Here is a 19903-nt window from a genome sequence, read left to right as displayed (position 1 = left end):
GAACGTGCCATGAATAGCTTGATCAGGTCTGAATCACAGATTGTACAGAACCTGTGACTAAAATAGCTCCATAAGCTTACCTTCCAGCAGGCACAAAGAGCCTGCCTCCCTCCCCACCTTTATCTGAGATCAAATTGTTTATCACATTCCTTCCTCATACGTCAGCTCCTTGTGATGAAAGCCAGCCAGTGATTAATACATTTTATTAGGTTGGTTCCAGTGACTTGAAATGAATTTGCCCTGACTCCTCAGGCTCGCTCCCACACCCACTGCCTGGCACTCCAGCCATGCTAGGAATGCACAATAGAAAACAAATTATCTTAGGCGATACCTCATAAATCTATAGCAGTAAAATTAACTGCACAGTGGCTCCAAGCAGAAATCAGCTCCAGGAAGTTTTTCCGCCCTTCTCTCCCTCTCTTCTGCAGGAGAGAAGAGCCAACCCAACAGCTTTAAAGCCCCAGAGAAATCACTGTTCCCTTGTCTCTTGCACTCCCTATTAAACAGAGCTGAGTTTTGCTCAGCTTATTAAACAGAGCTGTAGAAGACAGATATGGAAAGCAGTCCAAACTCTTTCAATGTTATAATTACAAAGTGACAGAACAAGAGGTTTTATCCTGGTCTTGCTCTCATAGCTGTAATCTGCCTTCTACTGCACCAGGATCACAGATTCTATCTGAATTCTCTATGCATCCTTCTGCAGTGTAAAACCAAAACATGCTGGATAAAGGATGAGAACACTTGAATCAGCCTAGACACTGTCTGGCAGCAAACTATACTTAACTATTAACAATATCCTCTGTGCTAATTACAGCTTGTCTTGGCTCGAGTGAGAGCTGCAATTCCTTTGCCTTTGGCGTGATGGGAGGAAGATCAACTGTACAAAAATCAGCACCGACTTAGAAGTGATTCAGCACTGGATGCTTTTTATTTAATTACTGATTACCAAGTGAGACTTGAGAAGTGACAGACACCTGCGGCGTGCCTCAGTTGCAAGGCATTGTTTGAGCTCCCATCACCGCCATCCACACAGATCTTCAGGATGAGACCTCACACTGCGTTCTCCTCCACCAGATTTATGGATAATGGAGAGACCTGTAATTCAAAGGTCTGTTGACATGATGAGATTAATGTACATGCTTCCTTCTTGTCCATACACGTGACAAGTCTTTTATTTTCAGACAGTTTACAATCTCTGGGGTTTGTACTTTTGTCAGGGTAGCTTAACTGGCCTTTGAAGGAAATTGATCTGTCTCAGAATTAATACAATAAGGAAGGTTAGCTCTGACATTACCAGATCCTGCAATATTACTTGTGACTAAAATGAAAACAAGCTCCATGAACACCTTTACAGGTGGACACAGAGCCACGTCTCCAGAGGGAGACTTCACACTTTTGGCCTGACCAAGGTTTATTTATGTAATGTGCAAATATCAACTAACACTGGTGTGGTTTGTGTGTTACATCCATGGGACCCTGAGATCCCTGATTCACAGGATCGCTGGGGCTGGAAGGGATCTTTGTCCAGAGATGGTTCAGTCCACCGCCAAGCTCGATATCTGAGGGGTCGGAGCCTTCAGGGGCAGCCGCCAAGCTCGATATCTGAGGGGTCGGAGCCTTCAGGGGCAGCCTGACCCGGGGGCTCCTCAGGGCTGTGGGAGGGTTGGGGTTAGGGTTAGGGCTGGCTCCTCAGGGCTGGGGAAGGGTTAGGGTTAGGGCTGGCTCCTCAGCGCTGGGGAAGGGTTAGGGTTAGGGGTGGCTCCTCAGGGCTGTGGGAGGGTTAGGGTTAGGGTTAGGGCTGGCTCCTCAGGGCTCTGGGAGGGTTAGGGTTAGGGCTGGCTCCTCAGGGCTGTGGGAGGGTTAGGGTTAGGGTTAGGACTGGCTCCTCAGGGCTGTGGGAGGGTTAGGGTTAGGGGTGGCTCCTCAGGGCTCTGGGAGGGTTAGGGTTAGGGTTAGGGCTGGCTCCTCAGGGCTGTCGGAGGGTTAGGGTTAGGGCTAGGGCTGGCTCCTCAGGGCTGTGGAGGACCCGCAGCTCGGCATGGAGGCTCCTGAGGGCCGCGGGAGGAGGACCCGCAGCTCGGCATGGAGGCTCCTGAGGGCCGTGGGAGGATGCGGAGCCGCAGGATGGCGGCCCCCGGGGCGGGAGGTGCCTGAGGAGGCAGCGGGAGCCGAGCCGCGCTCCAGCCCCGTTTGGTAACAGCCGCGGCCGCTGCGGGACAACGGCTGCGGAGGCACCGTCCGCACCTGCCGCTGAACGGGAGCAGAAAGCCCTCACAGCTCCCGCACCGCCGCCTCCATCTTGCGCTGCGGCCGCAGGTGCGCGGCCCCGCCCGTGCGCGGCCCCGCGGAGGCGGCGCAGGCGCGGCGAGGGCCCCGCCCCGGTCCCCGGCAGGTGCCGGAGCCGCGCGGCCCCGCCCCGGCCCGGCCGCGCTGAGAGCGGAGGCGGCGGAGCGGCCGCGGGTGCCGGGGCTCTTGGCTGGGCCGCGCCGCTGCCCGTCCCGCAGCGCTCCGGCGGACAGAGGAGCGAGAGCAGCGGACGCAGCGACCGCGCGAGGCATGAACCGGGCTCAGCGCGGGGCCGCGGGCAGCCGCGGCCTGGGCACCATGGAGGTGAAGAGCAAGGTGGGAGCCGCCGCCGCCTGAGGGCCGCGGGCGCGGGGGAAGGACCGGGCCGGCCCTGCGGGGCCGTCGGACCGCGGTGTCGCTGCGGGGACAGGGACGGCGTCAGCTGCTGACTCACCTGCCCGAGGGGCCCCCGGGGCACGGCCCCGCCGCGGCCTGAGCGCTCCGCAGGCCACCGGGCTCGGGCGGGCTGGCCCCGGCGCTCCCTCCCCAGCTGTCCCCGCTGCCCCCGGGGTCGCGCCTGCCGGAGGTCGTGGGGTCGCTTGCTGGGCACGCTGTCTGCGGGCGAAAATATAAATGGTTTTGAAATGGTTTTAGAAAAAAACAGGTAAGTGGACTTGGCCCCTGAGTTTCTGGATAGACTAAAAGACGTACGGACAAATATGTGCTGTGGGGAAAGTGTGGGATCACTGGGCCAAAAGAGGTGCTTAGAGACATACTTGGGAGTGGACTACATGATCTCCAAAGGACCCTTCCAGCCGTAAAAGTTCTGTAGTAATTTGCCAGCGTCAGAGACCCTCTCTTTGTCCGAATTGCAATGAGTGCGTTTGTTAGTGACTGTTTCTGTAGTTACCTTTTTTCCCTAATGATTATGTCCTTCTATAGCTTTTAGTGCGGTGCACGGTAGGCTCACAGTAGAGGTAGAGGTGAGCCCTGGCTAGCCTATTCGAAAGTGGAGTTTACCTTCTCTTAGAGGCCCTGAGAGACTTTTACCCTGGCAGTGTTGCAGGAGTGTGTACCTGTGTGTTCCCGCAGAGATCACCCGTGTCAGGTGCTCACAGCTTTGCCCAGCTCTGTAAATTCTCCCATGCATGTATCCATGTCTCTTCTATGTTTTAATTTTTATTTGATGATTAAGCAAAGTTTTTCTGATAAACCTTAGATATTCTGAGAGAAATTAGATTTTTTTTATTCTGCTTTATATTTTTAATAATTTCCAAGTTGTAAAACTGCTGGATGTACAGTATGAGGTGGAATGTCACTATTAAAGAAATGTTGAGGTAAAACCCTTTTTTCGTTGCCAAGGTGGCTTGTAAGTGCATCCACGTGGGAATGTGTTTTCCATTGGTGGACACGTGGCTTTCTTGGGCTGTTTTTTGAAGTGGGGAGCAGCCTGTGTTCTGTCCCCTCCTTTCCTGCTAGTGAGGTGTTACAGCAGCAGTGTAGGTGAAGCAGTCATGACTCGAGCTGTGTGGACATTTAAGGATAATGCATCATAGTGCTGGAACTTCTGGGGAGTGTGACATTGGCCTGAATGAGGAAGATTTCTTTAAAGTGTTCATTTTTCACGTGGCCTAAACCAGCAAGCACAGGAGTATCTGGTAGCTGTTTTTTCAAACACCACTTAAGTTAGTACTGTGATGGTGAAATCTATTATTTATGCTCTTGTAAGGTTGAGAATTATCAGTATGATGTGCTTACAAACCTAATCACTTGTTGCCTCAGCCCAGAACTCTAGGTTTACTGTTTTCATGCTGTGTGTTTTCCTTGATTTAAAGTCTGTCTAGGGAATCAGCCGTGTGATGCATTCCTGGTGTTTGTACAGAGAAGTGTAGCCCTAATGAATAGGGATTGTCCCTCAAGTGCATATTATGGAGCAGGATTCAAGGCATTCCTAGAACTAATAGTCGCTAATGCATTATTTAACAGTACCTCAGTTTAATATCGCAGAGGAGTCATCTTCCTTCTATGAAAATGAGCAGTTCTGGAGAGAAAGAAGAAATGCCTCTGTGGGAGGTGGAGGGAGCCATTCCTGCGGAGTGGCCTGGGCTTTGAAGGCTGCTCCATGATGTACAGCTCTTTATTTAGATATTCCAAATCAATAATTGTGCCTCAGCTGACAAGGCTGGGCCAGCACAGGCTTACTGTGGTTGCAGTTACATGAGCACAATCCTTTTGTTAGTTTAGTTTATTCAGTTTGGGTAACTGCTCGGAGCTTGCCCTGAGATTCCCCATAGTACGTGAATTCCAGTCAGCCCATTTTCTTGTCATGGAAAATAAAACTTTATACCCCAGACTAAAGTTCCTGCTGATGGTGTGGAAACCCCAAAATAAGCTTCTAGTTCTCTGTATATTAAAATTCAGGTTTCCCCCTTTTTCATGACTTGGAATAACATTTTTTTCTCAGTAAAATCTTAACAACTGGTAAGCCAGAGAAGGTTCTGCAGCTCATGTTCTGTCAGTGATGGAGACTTGCATAGAGCAGCTCTGTGCTGTGTTTCAGAGGACTTTAAAAAGGTGACCCATAAATAAGTGTTAAGTGAGCATCCCGGGTGCCTTCCTGGTGTGCTGCCATGGCTCCCCTGCCTTCTCCCGGGGGAGTTACAGGGGAGCAGCACGGGCTTGTAAAGAGCTCAGGTGGCAAGGAGCCTTCTCTGCTTAAGTTACTCCTCTAAAACATCAAGTGCAGGCCGGTTTCATGAGATGGAGGGCAGCATCTGATAGAAAATGCAGACATTTCAGGGATTCAAATAGCTCAATTGCCATTTGGAGTTGTCTTTTACCTGCTTTCTAATAGTATTGAGCAAACTGTGTTAGGAAATACGAGTGGGTTAGGAGTATTTTGGTATTTGCACCAAATATGTATAAAATAACATGGAAAAAATAAAAATCGCACATTTGAAAATCTAGCTCTTTGCTTGCTGTGGTAAGATTCAACATTTATTGCAACCTGAGGGTGAGGTTGTTGGCTTTTTAAAACTTTCTTACTGAACTGTGTTTAAGCTATGTATTCCTTGAAAGCCAATCTATTCCGATGGCTGCCATGCACGGGCAGTTCCTGTGGGGCTCACACCTCGCGCGGCTGGGAAGGAGCTGAGGCGGGACCAAGTCCTGCACTGATGTCACGATTAAGCTGGGCTGCCTCTGACGTGACGGGAGTTCCTCCTGTGGGCTGGGCTTTTGTTTGTAAGCAGGTACGAATCATCCCTTCTGCCTCATTAGTCAACGTTAGGGTAATTGCAGGTTTTTTAGAGCAGGAATGTTCCCAGATAATTCCTTTATTTGAAGCCTTTGGAGGAAGGTGGGGCGTTGAAGGTGTAGCTTGCTTTGAGTTAGCGTGGTGTTAACGTGCTAACAACGAGGTCCTTGTCTCCTGATTTTCAGTGCTTTGTTTGTATGTGAGAGCTCCAAGGCTTTTATTCTCCAAAAGATTGTAATCAGGTGTGAAGTAAAGTGCACCTCCACATCTCCTGTGTGTAAGATACACCAAAGTATGTGATACTGAGGCTCAAACGTGCGCTCAGAGCATTTTGTTCCAGTGTGCTTCTGCTCTACTGAAAACTAAACTTGCTAAAGAAATTATTGCAAGTCTTTATTTTCACTGTAGGTCAGCAATAGAATCCACACGCACACAGAAAAAGCAGCCAACTGAGTTTTTTTGAATTATTAGCTTATTATCCTTTTAATTCGTATCCAATCTGCTCTGGTTTTTGTAACCTGGCTGCTGTTATCTCGGAATTCCTTTTGACGTCTCTGGTATGTTGTGTATGTGCCTGATACGGAGGATTCAGAGTAATTTTTATCCAATATTCCGTTTGCTTTGGGTCCTGCCCTTATTTGGCAGAACACCAACATTTTACTAGCTATGTGTGGTAAAAATCACAATTTGTCTAGTCTACATCTAGTGCTCATCCTTTTCTTGGCACCCAGTTGAGTCTCTGCCTGCCCCCACTGTATTATTGCCTTAATAAGCAACCTGTTTTAATAAGTGTTTGCTTTAGAGATGATTTAGGAGACTGAGCTTGAGTGGATTTGTGTGCTGTGTTTTTTTTGTTGAGTGATTATGTTGACTACAATCAAATGCTACCCCTTAAAGTAGTGTCAGTGACTAATTTTTTTTTTTCCGTATTTTTTGAACCTTACCAGATTTGGAAAATCTAGGTTCTATACTCTGGATAAAACCCTGACTTAAAAGGCTGTTGCAATCAAGATTTGAGCCTTGCTCATGCACAGGAATCTTTTGAAAGCCCTTAAAGGCAGTGGCTGGTTGCCTCTGTTATCTCTCTTTAGGTAGGAGCAGAGTGGAGCCGAGATCAGCTCCCCAGAGCTGGGCTGCACGGAGTTGCACTGAAAAGCAGCAGCAGTTCTTTGTGGTCTTCACAGCCAAGGGGCATTTTCACTTCCTGCCCAAACAGCTGCGGGTGTGAAGGCTGCTCAGCCTTGCGTGGGTGACCCAGAGTTGTGTAACAAACTACACACTGTTCTCAAGGGCACTGGTAGTTCTCAGAACCAAATTCCAGGTAGGCACATACCACTGGATGTTAATCACAGTCCTGCTCTGAGCACCACGGCAGTGCTGCCTCTCTTCTGTCCCTTGCCCAGCCTGGTTGCTCCGTGAGCCTGTGAGAATCTGCAGCAATCCCTGCACCGGTTTGTCACCTTAGTGCTCCCGTTAAATGGAGCAACGAAACAGCCTTGGCATGCTCAAAGGTACACGTTTGCCCATGTGCAAAACTAGTTATAACTTTGGGGGAAAAACCAGCTGTTTTCACTGACTGTTTTATACCATGTCAAAATTGTTTGTTGTAGCTTTTAGTGCGCTTTTAATTTCATAATGTTTCTGGTTTAACATAAAATAATTGTTGCTTCCATATTAATGATATAAGATATATTTTTGTTGTAGTTTGGGGCAGAATTTCGACGGTTTTCGCTGGAGAGATCCAAACCTGGAAAGTTTGAGGAGTTCTATGGATTACTGCAGCACGTGCACAAGATCCCAAATGTTGATGTTTTGGTGGGATACACGGACATTCACGGAGACCTGCTGCCTATCAATAATGATGACAATTATCACAAAGCAGTTTCTACAGCCAATCCTCTCCTCAGGATTTTCATTCAGAGGAAAGGTAAGAGCACTTGAAGAATGTGAATCATCTGTTCATCCAATTACAGTGTGATGTATGGAGGAAAAAACCCTTCAGTCCTATTTCTTCATGTCAAATTCCGTAATAATTATGGGTCATGAAAGGTATTCACAACTTGTTTCTCTTGCAAGGGCTTCCTCAGGTAACCTATTTATACTTTGTGATGTTTTGCTTATATTTAGTTGAGTTAAAGTCAAGTTAAATCTCTAGTAAATGCTTCTTTCTGGTTTTATGTAAGCAAGTGAAAATAAACTTTTAACCTCTAAGCTTTTCTGCTCCATATGTTGGATACTTTTCACTTGAAATTCCAATCTTGATCAGACAAGAAGAGAGACCATTACAGGATGGAAAGTAATATTAAAGATGTTATTACATGAAGTATTAAACGCGGTATTAAAATATAAATTCAAGACTAACTTTGTAATATGCTACTCTTATCACACTTTCCTAATAAAACATCTTGAAGTTTGACAAGCTTATATCATTTAGCAAACCTCAGGAGTGAGGGCTGCTTGCTATGATGGTTTGCCTTTAAAAGTAGTGTGTTCCTACTGTCTGCTTTTGTTCATGAAGGGAAAAAAAAAATCCATTAGAAGTTTGTATTTGTTCTTGTGCTGTTCCTGGTTGTTGCGAAGACAGGTGTCTTTTCCTTAGAAAATGCTTGGGAATCAGAACCTTCTATCAACTCCTACTCCAAAAAGTGAACAACTCCACAAGAGCCTGACACAAACCCAATATTCATAAGCAGTGTGGCTGCTTGGCAGCTGCTGAGTGCTGGCAAAATGTTTGTTTTGTTTGTGTTGATAGTATAGGCTGGTGAGGCCTGTGTTCTCGGTGCCGAGATGCCAAAGGCATGAAGCATTTGCTTTGGCAGAACCTGGAGGGAGACAAGGCCTATGATTCCATCTAATCCCCTACAGTAGCCATATGACAGGAAGGGATAAGCCACTTTGTCAGACTGGGATTATTGACTTTATATTTTAACACCATATGGTTTTAGATTGTTCCTACTGTGACAGCTCTAACATTGCCTGTTCCTACTGTTGCATTTATCATGCTTCTTTAGTCTCCTTTTTTACCTTGATTTCATCCAGGTGGATTATTTGTTACTACTCTGGTGCCAGGAGTTGATGTAATGCACAAAAGTAGAAGGTGATGAATCCATTTTAGTTTATCAGAACAAGAATTGATGAGTAGAAGTACCAGTTGTCACTGCCTTCCCTTGGACACAAGAGCCTTCTGCCTGTGGAGTTTCAGGAAACAAAGAGCCCAGGCTGGCACCACAGTCCCCACTGCACTTTGCAGGGAATTAGTTGTGATCACACTGATCACATCTGTTGATGAAATTGAGGCACTGCCTTCACTGACATCTTTGTATACAGAGTAGATATTTGTTGGATGGAAAATACAGAAATAACTTTATTCTGTATTTTATTTGTGATGGTTTGCCTGTAACCAAGGCTGGATTGGTGGGGTTAGGGGTGGTTCATATTTTGTGCAGCGTGATTTAAGTGTCCTTAATTCACAGATTGCAGGAACCTTGCTGGCTCTGCCTCTGGAATGGAAAAGAAATGTCTTAGCAAATACCTGCTGTTGATGGGGCTGCTTCGATCTGGGCTGGTTTGGAGCTATAATAAGTGACACAAGTTACTTTTCCACTTGCAAGGCTACTTGTGGCTTTCATGCATTCTCTTAAATCAGCTGAAAAGTTTTTGTGGGTTTTGTAATGGAACTTTGACTTACTTTGTATTTCCAGCAGCAGTAGTTGGGAATTTAAGATCTTTGGAAAAAAAAAAAAAAAAAAGCCATTGTGGGGAAAGAAAGTGGTTTGATTCTTTATAATGTATGAAATTTTTATCATACTGTCTTAACTATTTAGAAACTTCACATAATTTGTGCAAAGCCACCTTGAGGTATGAGCAGACTGCAGTGAAATCTAATGTAAATAGTATTAACTTCTTAGTATATTGCATCCAAGGAACACCTTGAGGGGTTGAAATGGGAGCTGCAAGATCAAGATGGTTTTGCTTCTATTAATAAGCAATGGTTGTGATAATGGGACTCCAGAATTTGGGAAATGTTATGCCAAAGTAACAACTCTTCTCTCTCATGTTTGTTTTTGACTCCTCATTTCTGAAAGCTTTGTTGGTCTGCACATTTATGTGGTAAAAAACCTAGAGATCCTGTAATGAAATCACAAATTATTCCTCTTAGGTTCCTCTAATTGTATTTCACAAAATCCCTTTAAAATACTTTATAAACTGCTCCAGTGCTAAAATCTAAACTGGGGCTTGATGTTGCACAAGTCAGGACTGGCTGTCAGCTTGCAGAAAACATTCCTCGCTGGAATTTCATTCTGCAGTTTAACAGATTAACAGGTACTGTTGACATCTGGTATTTAAAGGTTAAACTGATGTATTGTGATTAAATCCAGATGTATGGGAGTCACTCTGTCTGTGAGAAAAACCCTTCTGAGGAGAAAATGGAGGGGCACAGGCTGAAGGGCAGCTTGATGTGGGGAGCTTTGCATTGTAAATAGGAGAACAGCAGAGATAACAGAAGATACATTTCATTATAATGTCCTTAATAGTCCCTCGAAGGATTCTAAATTACAATATCCAACTCCTGCAGGTTCTGCATGGATGTGGCTGTATTTAGTGAGAAGTGGATTCTTTGGTTAATCCACTTGTTCCCCTTGAGAGACACTTTGTCACTGAGAAGCTTTACTTTGCTGAGAAGTAAGAGCAGTTGGCTTTTTAAACAGCTCTTTGTGGACTAGCCTAGCTATTCTGAGGTCTCTTCATAAAAACACAGGTTGGTTTCCTAAAACCATAGTTTGTTATATTTTGTGACTAAATAGGAGGAGATTTGTTGGGTCCTATTTAAAAAATGCTAAACTGCATCTCTGTTCAAATACACTAACTACTTGGGGGCTTTGAAAATTTAATTCTTAACGGGTAACTCTACATTGATTTGCAAACGGGTCAGGAAAATATTTCAAAAATCTGTCTTCAATAACATTAAATTGAAACCAGATTTGGCATTTGTGGGCTTTTGTTTTCAATTTCATGTAATAAGTCTGTACAGATTGGTGCCACCTTGAGCTTGAAACTGCTGGGGGGAGAAATCCTTCCTGCACCTTGTGGACGTTCTCCTTCACACTATCTGTAGTTAGCACCTTGTCCTTTGGCTTTAGGCCAAAATATTTTTGCTGGGGCTTTAAACTGATTAGTGAGGTGCCAGAACAAAGATGCCTTTGTACTTGAGAGTATTGCTTTAGAAAGCTTGTTTAGCAGTGGAAGAGAGGTTACCCGGAGTGTGCTGTTCTGCTGAGATTTGGGGAGATGAGTTTATTTACCTTCCACAATTGTTTTCCTCACAAATTCTCTAACCATAACTGCCTATTTTAAGATTTGTGCTAGTTCTGAATTATTTAACTATTAAGAGCAGTTAGAATGAAAAAAAACTTTCCCTCTGATTTGTCAGAGTTTCTTAAATGTTTTGACATCTGGATTGCAGTTTTGGGATGCTTTTACTTCAGCTATGCGTCCTGTAACTTAAGAAAGTTACTAAAAACAAAACCTCCAGCTCAATTTAAGGCTTCTGATTTGTCTTCTGAAAGAGACCTTTAAAGTTCCTTTCTTTTCCAAGGAATGTTTTTCTGCTCTTAGTTTTAGTTTAAAAAGTCCTTTGGAATCTGTTATTTGCATACAGACATTTACATAATATTTCTTTCAAAGCCAGTCCTGTTACAGCTGATCTTTGTGCTTCTCTGCTAACTGGAAAAATTTGATTTGGACAGAAGTTAGCAGCTGATAGCTGTGGAAGGCAGGCTGGGAGGTGGTTTCTGTGAAGGAAGTTGGGAACAGTTCTAAATCTACCTTGAGTAAAGAGCACAGACTGTCTTTGATCATTTACAGGACATGACAGATCTACTTGGATGTAATAAATGTGTTTGTATATCCAGTTCATGCCAGACTTCCTGCAGGGTGTGTGTCCTGCCATGAAGGTGAAGAAGCCTTATAGCCACTGTGGCAAGCTGGGGTCATTGAATGCTTTACATATTTGATATGACAGAATAGGTAAAATACCACAGTCTGTCTGACCCTCTGACTTTGTGCACTTTGAATTTAAGGAGAAAACCCCATCAATTGAATGTTACCTTCAAATGTTACAATGACATGGGAGAGCACTCCTGGCAGAATCAGTCCTGACAAAGCTTTGCTGTCCTGTTTTCTCGTGTCTTTTTCTAAACCAGCTGTGGTACTAAGAGCAGCAGGAGCCAAGTGCTTGAGTGGCCCCAGTCTGTTGGGACCTGTGTCCTGGAGCTGTCATCAGCAACTTGCACTTCAGCTGGAATGACTGCAAGTGTTACCTTATATTTAAAGCACCAAGAGGTATTTAAAGTAAGACCTGTCTAGGATCCGATTTCACAATTGTCCTTTCCAGGTTGTTTTGTAAATAATTGTAGTTCTAAATAAAAAAAGAGAGGTTATTGCACCTCGTTGAGTTGCAGAAATCCTTTCAGTGAAACACCAGATGTCTAACTGGAAACTGGTTGGATCCTGTCGGGGAGATAAGGGCAAAACTTCTCTCACTTTTCCCTTTGATCATAAATTTTTAGCAAACATGAAAAGAACTGTTCCATGTTGTATGAAAAGTCAGCATGTTGTCAGCAGTGGATGGAGTACAGGGGTTTAACCAGCTGATCTTAGTCAGTCAGACATTCCAAAGGGCCTTCTACAGAGAAAAGGCTGAGTTTGCATTTGTGTAGGTGTTTCACTTCAGACACTGCTCACCTGTTAAAATGCTTTGGCTGGGGAGGTTGAATTGTTTTTTAATGCACCAGCTCTTCAACACAGCTGATCTAACACTCTTGGACACGTGAAAATCAGATTTTAGGCTATTTCTAAAGCCTTTGTGCTTGATGTTAAGATCTAATGTTATATTAATTAAACCTTAAATTACAAAGTAACTGAGATTGCTGCAGAAGTGACTTCAGGCTGTAGTAGGGCTGTGTGAATTGGGTATCTTCAGAAATAACTCCTGATTGTGTGAGTTAAATTGTTGAACAACTTTATCTATAAACATCAGTGCAAAAGATGCTCTGGTTTAGCAACCAGCTAAACAAGAGCTTTGCCTTACTTATGGTGTAATTATTTTTTTTAAACAAAGGAAATAAAAAGGAAATGTAAATGAGGCCCTCATCAGGACACATTTTTCTAAAACATGTTGATGAACTATTGTGTACACACAATCCAGGAGTTGACAATAAATCCCTTCGAGGGTTTTTTTGGGGGGGTTTTTTTTTGGTGGGCTAATTTAAATTTGTTTCTTTTCTTCTTGTCCTTTTTCTTTTAGAGTTCCAGGTCCAAGACTGCCTTCCTAGAGCAGCCAAAGGACTGTTGTTGTTTTCAGCAGCCCTAAAGCTGGGAAGGGAAGGGAGGGGTTGGTGTTACATGCTGCAGTAGTGTTTGCCTGTTGCTCTAGGAATACTTTCTCTGCTCTGTTTTGCTTGAAGCATCTGCAGAGTCCAAGTCTAACTGGTTCCTGTCTGTATATCTCAGCCTCAGAAGCAAGTGCAGTCATTGAGTTCCTCAGCAGCTGGCAGCTGTCCTGAAATGCCACCAGGGCAGCATTGCCACAGTCAGCCCAGTGCACAGATTGAAATGTATAGCCGTTCTTCCACTCCCTTGGCTGTACCAGTGGCATCTGAATGGGATAATACAAAGAAATCCCAACTTCTCTGGGACCTGGGCTTAGTGCTGTCCAGTTCTGCATAATTATTGGGGCTTTTCCCCTGCAGAACAAAGATTTTGTGTAGTCTGAGTGATTACACTCAATTTACGAGTGTAAATCCGAGGAAGCTCAGATCTGAATGTATTTAGGTTGATTCTTTTTGGTGAATTATTGCATATTAAAAAGAAAAATGGAACCTTTGGTAAATAAGCATTTCAGAAATTAGTATTGCTTCTGCAGAACATGTTTTCTTGTCCCTTACAAGTAGTTGTGGGACTAATATGTTTTCTTTTGGATTTTTTTAAGCTCTAAGCCATTTGCCTATTCCTTTATCAAGTTGTGGCAGTTACAGCATTGCTTGCATGAACAGTTTTGCTTGAAGTATTTGTGTGCGAGGTCTCTTTGTTTCTGCTCCACAGCCATTTTACCTACATGGTGTGGGGGCAGGGAAGAGTGCAGAATGGAATAAGCTTTCTGGAGTTTGAATCCAGGTCACTTGGCTGCCTCCCAGTAACTAGGCAATAATAGGCATGCTGGCTGCTTTCCCTTTTTCATTCTTTCTTTTCCAATGATCTGAAACCTGAGGAGAGAAAACTAGCAAGTGGAATTACTCTGAATAAAATTAAAATGTTTCTAGGAATGTGTTCACTCTTTCCATTCTACCCTTTCTCAGGCAGCTGTAGCTCTTTGTGTCTGCTGCTGCTAACTGGTTTTAATTTGTTTTGCACACGCTCTTTCCTTCGGTAGTAGAAAACCAAAAGTATTCTGAACTTTGTGTTTCATAACATTAAAGCTTTTGTTTCATGCGTAGAAAGAAATTCTTGTATGACAGTAAGGCTAACACCTTCTAGATGAGCTGTTTGCCTCTTCTGAGCTGACACATGGGAGCAGTGTGACCTGGCTGTCTGCGGGCTCTAATCCCCGTGTGCTCTGTCTTACAGAGGATGCAGACTACAGTGCCTTCGGGACGGATACCATGACAAGGAAGAAGAACGTCTTATCCAACGTGCTACGGCCGGACAACCACAAGAAGAAACCCCACATTGTCATTAGCATGCCCCAGGACTTCAGGCCCGTGTCCTCCATCATAGACGTGGATATTCTGCCCGAGACCCACCGCAGGGTGCGGCTCTACAAGTACGGCACCGACAAACCGCTGGGCTTCTACATCCGCGACGGCTCCAGCGTCAGGGTCACCCCGCACGGGCTGGAGAAGGTGCCGGGCATTTTCATATCCAGGCTGGTCCCCGGGGGGCTGGCTCAGAGCACGGGCCTGCTGGCTGTCAATGATGAGGTGCTGGAGGTGAATGGCATAGAGGTGTCAGGAAAAAGCCTCGATCAAGTTACAGACATGATGATTGCCAACAGCCGCAACCTGATCATCACCGTCAGACCCGCCAACCAGAGGAACAACGTCGTGAGGAACAGTCGGACTTCGGGCAGCTCCGGCCAGTCCACTGAGTCCAGCCTTCCCAGCAGCACTCCAAACATTCTGGGGAGTCTGCTGCAAGGAGAAGAGGAGAGCGATGAGGAGGACATTATTATTGAAGACAGTGGCGAGCCACAGCAGATCCCGAAAGCTACGCCTGCCAGCGAAAGCATAGAATCCTTATCACAAATTGAACTCCTCCACGAGTCCACACAAAATGGATTCCTTCCTTCCAGTGAGATGAACTTGAATCACTCAACAGGCAGCATTAGCATGGAGTATGAAGTCCCAGAGCCGGGGCGTAAGTCCTTAGAAGAAGATGGAACTATAATAACACTATGAAATGACATTGGTGTACTTTGTATAAGTAAGGATGCCATACATGTTTTAATTGGGCTTAATATGTAACACACTTTATACCTCTCCATCTACCAAGCACTGCAGTTAGACTAAAACGAGGGAGAAAAGTAAATTCAAGAAATTCAAACTTACATAAGTTGATTAACTTCATTAATTCTGCACTTCAATGTAAATAATTCACAAAGCAGGACGATAATTGATAAATTGCTGAAATTGAATGAGGAAAATTTAAATTGAAAATGAAGGATAGCTAAGAGATAGCTGTGAGCTTTCTTTTAAAGGTACTTGATTTTTATTATTTTTTTATGCCGTGTACTACTGGTTCTATAGAAGCAAACTTCCTTACTTGTGCAGCTGACCGTCTCATGGGCTGTGGTTTCACGGTCCTCTGAAGTGCTGCTTATGTGTGATGGAGCTGCTTCAGCCACATCACTCCTGTCCTGGCTGCTGCTCCACTGGCAGAGCTCTGTGTGGGCTCTGGGCAAGAGGGAGCTGGGAGAGGGCAGAGGTGGGCTGGGAAGAGATGGGGGTGACTGCTCTGGTCCTGGCTGACACAGGGACAGCAGGGCTCTGTGAGCAGCGGGGCTTTGGAGGTCACCGTTCCTTTGTGAGTGAATGTGCAACCACAGGCACGTTAGTCAGGCACCATTACTGGTTTTAATGGCCAGGCAAGCTTACTTTTAATGAGTCTGATTTTGAAATTCAGATGTGAAAGTCTTAACACTAATGCATCAAAGACCTGTTCTCATTCTAGTTTGCAATATTTAAGGATATCATTGGATCTAGTTATTAATCCCAGTAAATTACAAACAAATCAAATGTAAACTTAATGCTATGGAAATAGCATAATGTAATCTCTGTTACACGTGCAGTCATAGTAGAAACTGTAATGATTTCTACTAGCAGAGGTTTGTTGGAATGAATCTGGATTATATACAAGTGACTTTCTTCAAACCTGACAAATTAGAACAGTCTTGTTAAATCCCTGGATTAAAAAAACTTTTCAATCAGAATGAGGCTTTACTACACCTTGTTTGAGCCATGTGATATTAACTTTTTCATTACTAGGAGCTGCTCTGTAAATACAGATTGTTGTGTGCCCCTGGCTGGGTGCTGTGTATACAGTGTTGCTCTGTGTGAAAACACTGATGACAGGTCCTGATGCTGCAAGAGCAAAGTTGTGTGTGTGTGTAACCACTGCACTCATTGGGACAGCTTCAGGGGAGGCTTCCAGCATTGTTTTTATCCTTCCCCTTTTTGTATCTCCTGTTTTACCCCTTTGGCCCTTGGTTCCCAACCTGACCCTCCTCTGGGAATTGAAGCTTGGCAGGAAAATGAGCTGGGACTAATAGGACTGGGGAGAAGGATCTCCCCAGGGGTGCCATGGCCTCTGTCAGGAGGAGCAGGGTACTGCCAGTTCTGTCCTGTGCTCCCCAGAGCAGCAGTCAGGTGCTTGGGAGCATGTTCCACCCTCTGGGAAGATGTGGTGAGTGGAAGGGAGACTGACCCCTTTCTTTTTTCCCCCTCAGTCTATTTGAGGAAAATCTACCTCTGGTAACTTTACTAACAGGAGACCAACTCAACTGTAAGTTTAATGGTAGGGCATCTGTGTAAGTCGTCACAGACTGTCGGAGGCTAAACCTGTGTTTGTTTCAGGTTTTTGTGATGATGCAAACACTGCTGCAGAAACAAATCCCTGCTGTTTGATGTTACAAAGTGCACATTGGAAATTAGTATCTGATGAGCAGTTTTCTCAAACCTCCAATGCCAGTGGAGTCCAAGATGCCAAGAGAGGCATTCATCCCCCTTAGGATTTATGGAGAATAGGCACAGCAGGCAGTGGTACTCTGCAAATACAGGTGAGGGGCTCTTTTATTACACTTATTTATGGTTTCTTAGTGTGTGTGTGGAGAGCCCTGGAATCTTTTACAAGAATAAGATCTTTCAAGTGTTTCACTTCTTTTGCTAATTATTGAAAATGAAGTAACTACATCCCCTTAGTGTGAAATGAGAAAAAGTAACGTTCATTCTGCAACATGGAGACTTTACCTGTGCATGTTTTCTCTCAGTGCTGCTCTACACTTCCTTTCTTTACGGAAGATTGTTTACTTTGAAAATATCTTTATTTTCCTTTGTTGAAAGACTTTCCTTCCTGTATGCAATCACCAGTGGAGGGTGAGACTCATTCTTCTGCTAGTTTGCACTTCTGTGCCTTTGGTTTACTTGAATGTATTGTGAATGCTCAAAGGAATAAAGGCACTTGGATGGGAAGAGAAGAGAGGTCCAGAGGTACAGAGAATGAACTGGTAGTGCACTTAATGCAGGTGTAACGTTTTCATTCCATGCAAATCCACTCTGGGATGTGGCCCATGAGGATCTTGAAGCTCAGATCACAGCTGGAAGGACGGAGTGCCTGGTGGGGCTGAGTCTGGCCAGGAAGCTGGGCAGGTGCCAGCCCTGAGGCTGCTCTGCTGCCAGGCATGTGTGTGGGTAGTCTGAATAATATTGATGCCAGTATTAAGGACTTGTAGAAATTTAACTGAGGTCCTACTCTAAACTGCATGAGGCTTCATCTCTTAGGACCTTTCCTGCAAACTGAGTAACCTAAACATGAGATAATGTTCTGTTTGATATAGATCATGTTCTGTTTCACAGAAATTTGGTGACATGTAGTAAAACTAAGCATTTGGGACTTGATAAAAAAAGAATAAAACTGAAGAATGTGTATTTACGGTTACAATGACAGACTGCACAGCATGTAATTGCTTAACACTGCAGTTACCATAAAGTTTCTAAAGTTCTTCCATATCTTACTAATACATACACTGTTAATTACAAAAGATTTTTAAATTGCTACTTCGGGATGATCAATGGTTGATTATGAGTGGCTACATTTAATTTTATATATAATTGATACTGGGGTTCAGTATAAGGTTTTTTAAAATATGCTGATATTGTTAGCCTTTCATTCACTACCTCCTAAATTTTTAACATCTATACTGTTTTCTCCCTGGAAGACAATACTTAAAGGCTTGACTGTTTTATATAGATTTTATCTATAGCTAAACAACGGAGAAAGAATTCCAGAAGTGATAGTGAGGATGCTGCGCATGATTGACAATACTACGCTGCTATTGATGTAGTAATCTGTGTATTAAGTATCCTGTGTGTGTAAATTGTATTTTCAATCCAGATTTTATAAATTAATTTATGAAATACCCAATTTATTTCAGAATGGAATGGAAAACTAAAATTCCTTTGACTAGTGTTATATGTTGTGTACATGCACAGAGGGGGACAAGTGATTCCTCCCTGGTGGTTGGGAGATCCAAGTGCACCTTAATAGGAAGAACAAATTCTTAATAGAATTAAGATGCATTTACTTTAAAGTTCTGCTGTGGTACTGGAGAAGTCAAGCCTAACTGTGAATCATTTGTTTTTTTCCACACCTGAATTAAATTTAGGACAATGTTCTCACAAGCTGTCTTTAACATGTGTATTTTTGTGAATATTATGTATTTTCTAATTAAATTTTACTTGCAATGTGATTTTTACATGAATGAACTTGTTTAAAATGTCAAATATCAGTATTTTTCTTACAACTTTAATGTATAATGTACATTGATATCTCACCGAATGAAGATTTGATTTTACAAAAATCAAGCTAGATGTAGTTGTATATTAGTCTTATATTTTTACAGACCAAAATAATAAATGGATATAGAAATGGAATTTTTTTTCTCAATTACTTTGTCAGATAAAATGAGGAAGAACGTATCCTTTTTCTCAAGTGTGACAACAGATGGGCTTAACATTCTCTGCTGGCCAGCGGAGCAGGCAGTGTTTTCCTGGCAGTGTTCTCCATGTGTCCCTGTCCCTCCCCTGGAGCAGAGCTGTGCCCCTGGGCAGTCCCTCCGTGTGCTGCTCTCTGTGCTGTGCTTGCTCCTGCAGCAGGGACCCTTCATTGAGGACTGCTCCTGGGACAGGTTCAGGTCCCTCCTGCTGTCACCTGTGTCAGGTGCTCCTGCTGGGGACCCTGTCACTGCTGCTGTGAGTATTTCTAGAAATGTCCATGGGACAGCTTGAACTCAAGCCCATTTCACTTACAACTGTTTCCTCCCACCTCTTGCCTTGGCAGCCCTTGTAAACATCTACCCAGGGAGGAGAGACTGGGGCTGTGCTCAGCCCTCTGCCTGTGGCTTTTGTTTCTGCTGTTTTGGGGCTGAGCACAGAGTTCTGCCCTGCACCTGCCTCGTGTCTGTGGGACTGGTTTGTTTGTGTGCTCAGGTATTTCCATCCCTGCAGACAGAGCCCTGGGGAGGGGACAGCAAGGCTGGGATCAGCGCTGACCCAGAGTGCAGCCCAGAGAACCTGGGCTGCTGCCCTGGGCACTGGAGCATGAGTGGCTTGGAGCTGGGGGAGTTCTGCTCTCTGCACAGGACACTTGGAAGGAATGCTGGAAGCAGAGTGGCATTCCTGGCATGGTGTGAGCTCTGCAGTGTTCCCTGGCTCAGCAGGCCTCTACCCACTGAGGCTGAGGACCTGTCCTTGGGAATGACTGTCTGAGAGGATGGAGTGAGGCTGATGGGGCTGGCTCTGCAGAGCAGGCACAGCACAGCCCCTGAGCTGGGACTGCCAGGGAATGAGGCTCAGTGCACTCACACAGGTCAGCAGTGCTGCTTCGGCAGAGCACTCATACCCACAGCAGTCTTCTTAAAACTGAGAAACTTATTTCAAGACTAACTTTCCTTACTGCTGCCTCCTTGAGGAAGGAATGCAGCTGGTAACTGCATCTGTCCTTTAAACCCAGGAGCATTTCATTTTTCTCAAGGTGATGAGCTCTTAAGGTATTGGGACTCGGGTTATTTTATGAAATTAAAAATTCATG

The 19903-nt window shown here is 44.4% G+C and overlaps 1 protein-coding gene across 2 annotated transcripts; it reads left to right on the top strand.

Moving 5' to 3' along the window:
* Positions 1-2463: 2463 nt before the first annotated feature.
* On the top strand, positions 2464-18747 carry PARD6B (par-6 family cell polarity regulator beta). 2 transcript variants are annotated; one of them, XM_009093162.3, is made up of 3 exons: positions 2464-2622; positions 7247-7469; positions 14168-18747. In XM_009093162.3, the coding sequence occupies exons 1-3, from the start codon at positions 2557-2559 to the stop codon at positions 14995-14997; spliced, it is 1119 nt and encodes a 372-aa protein (XP_009091410.1). In that variant the 5' UTR covers positions 2464-2556; the 3' UTR covers positions 14998-18747. The 2 variants fall into 2 exon arrangements, with proteins under 2 accessions (XP_009091410.1, XP_030088363.1); XM_030232503.2 differs by lacking the exon at positions 2464-2622 and adding an exon at positions 2958-5537.
* The last annotated feature ends 1156 nt before the right edge of the window (positions 18748-19903 follow it).

The sequence above is a fragment of the Serinus canaria genome, chromosome 20 (genome assembly GCF_022539315.1).
Source record: "Serinus canaria isolate serCan28SL12 chromosome 20, serCan2020, whole genome shotgun sequence".
Lineage (NCBI taxonomy): Eukaryota > Metazoa > Chordata > Aves > Passeriformes > Fringillidae > Serinus > Serinus canaria.
Note: the sequence above shows the minus strand (reverse complement) of the source record. Positions and strands in the feature narration are given on the sequence as shown.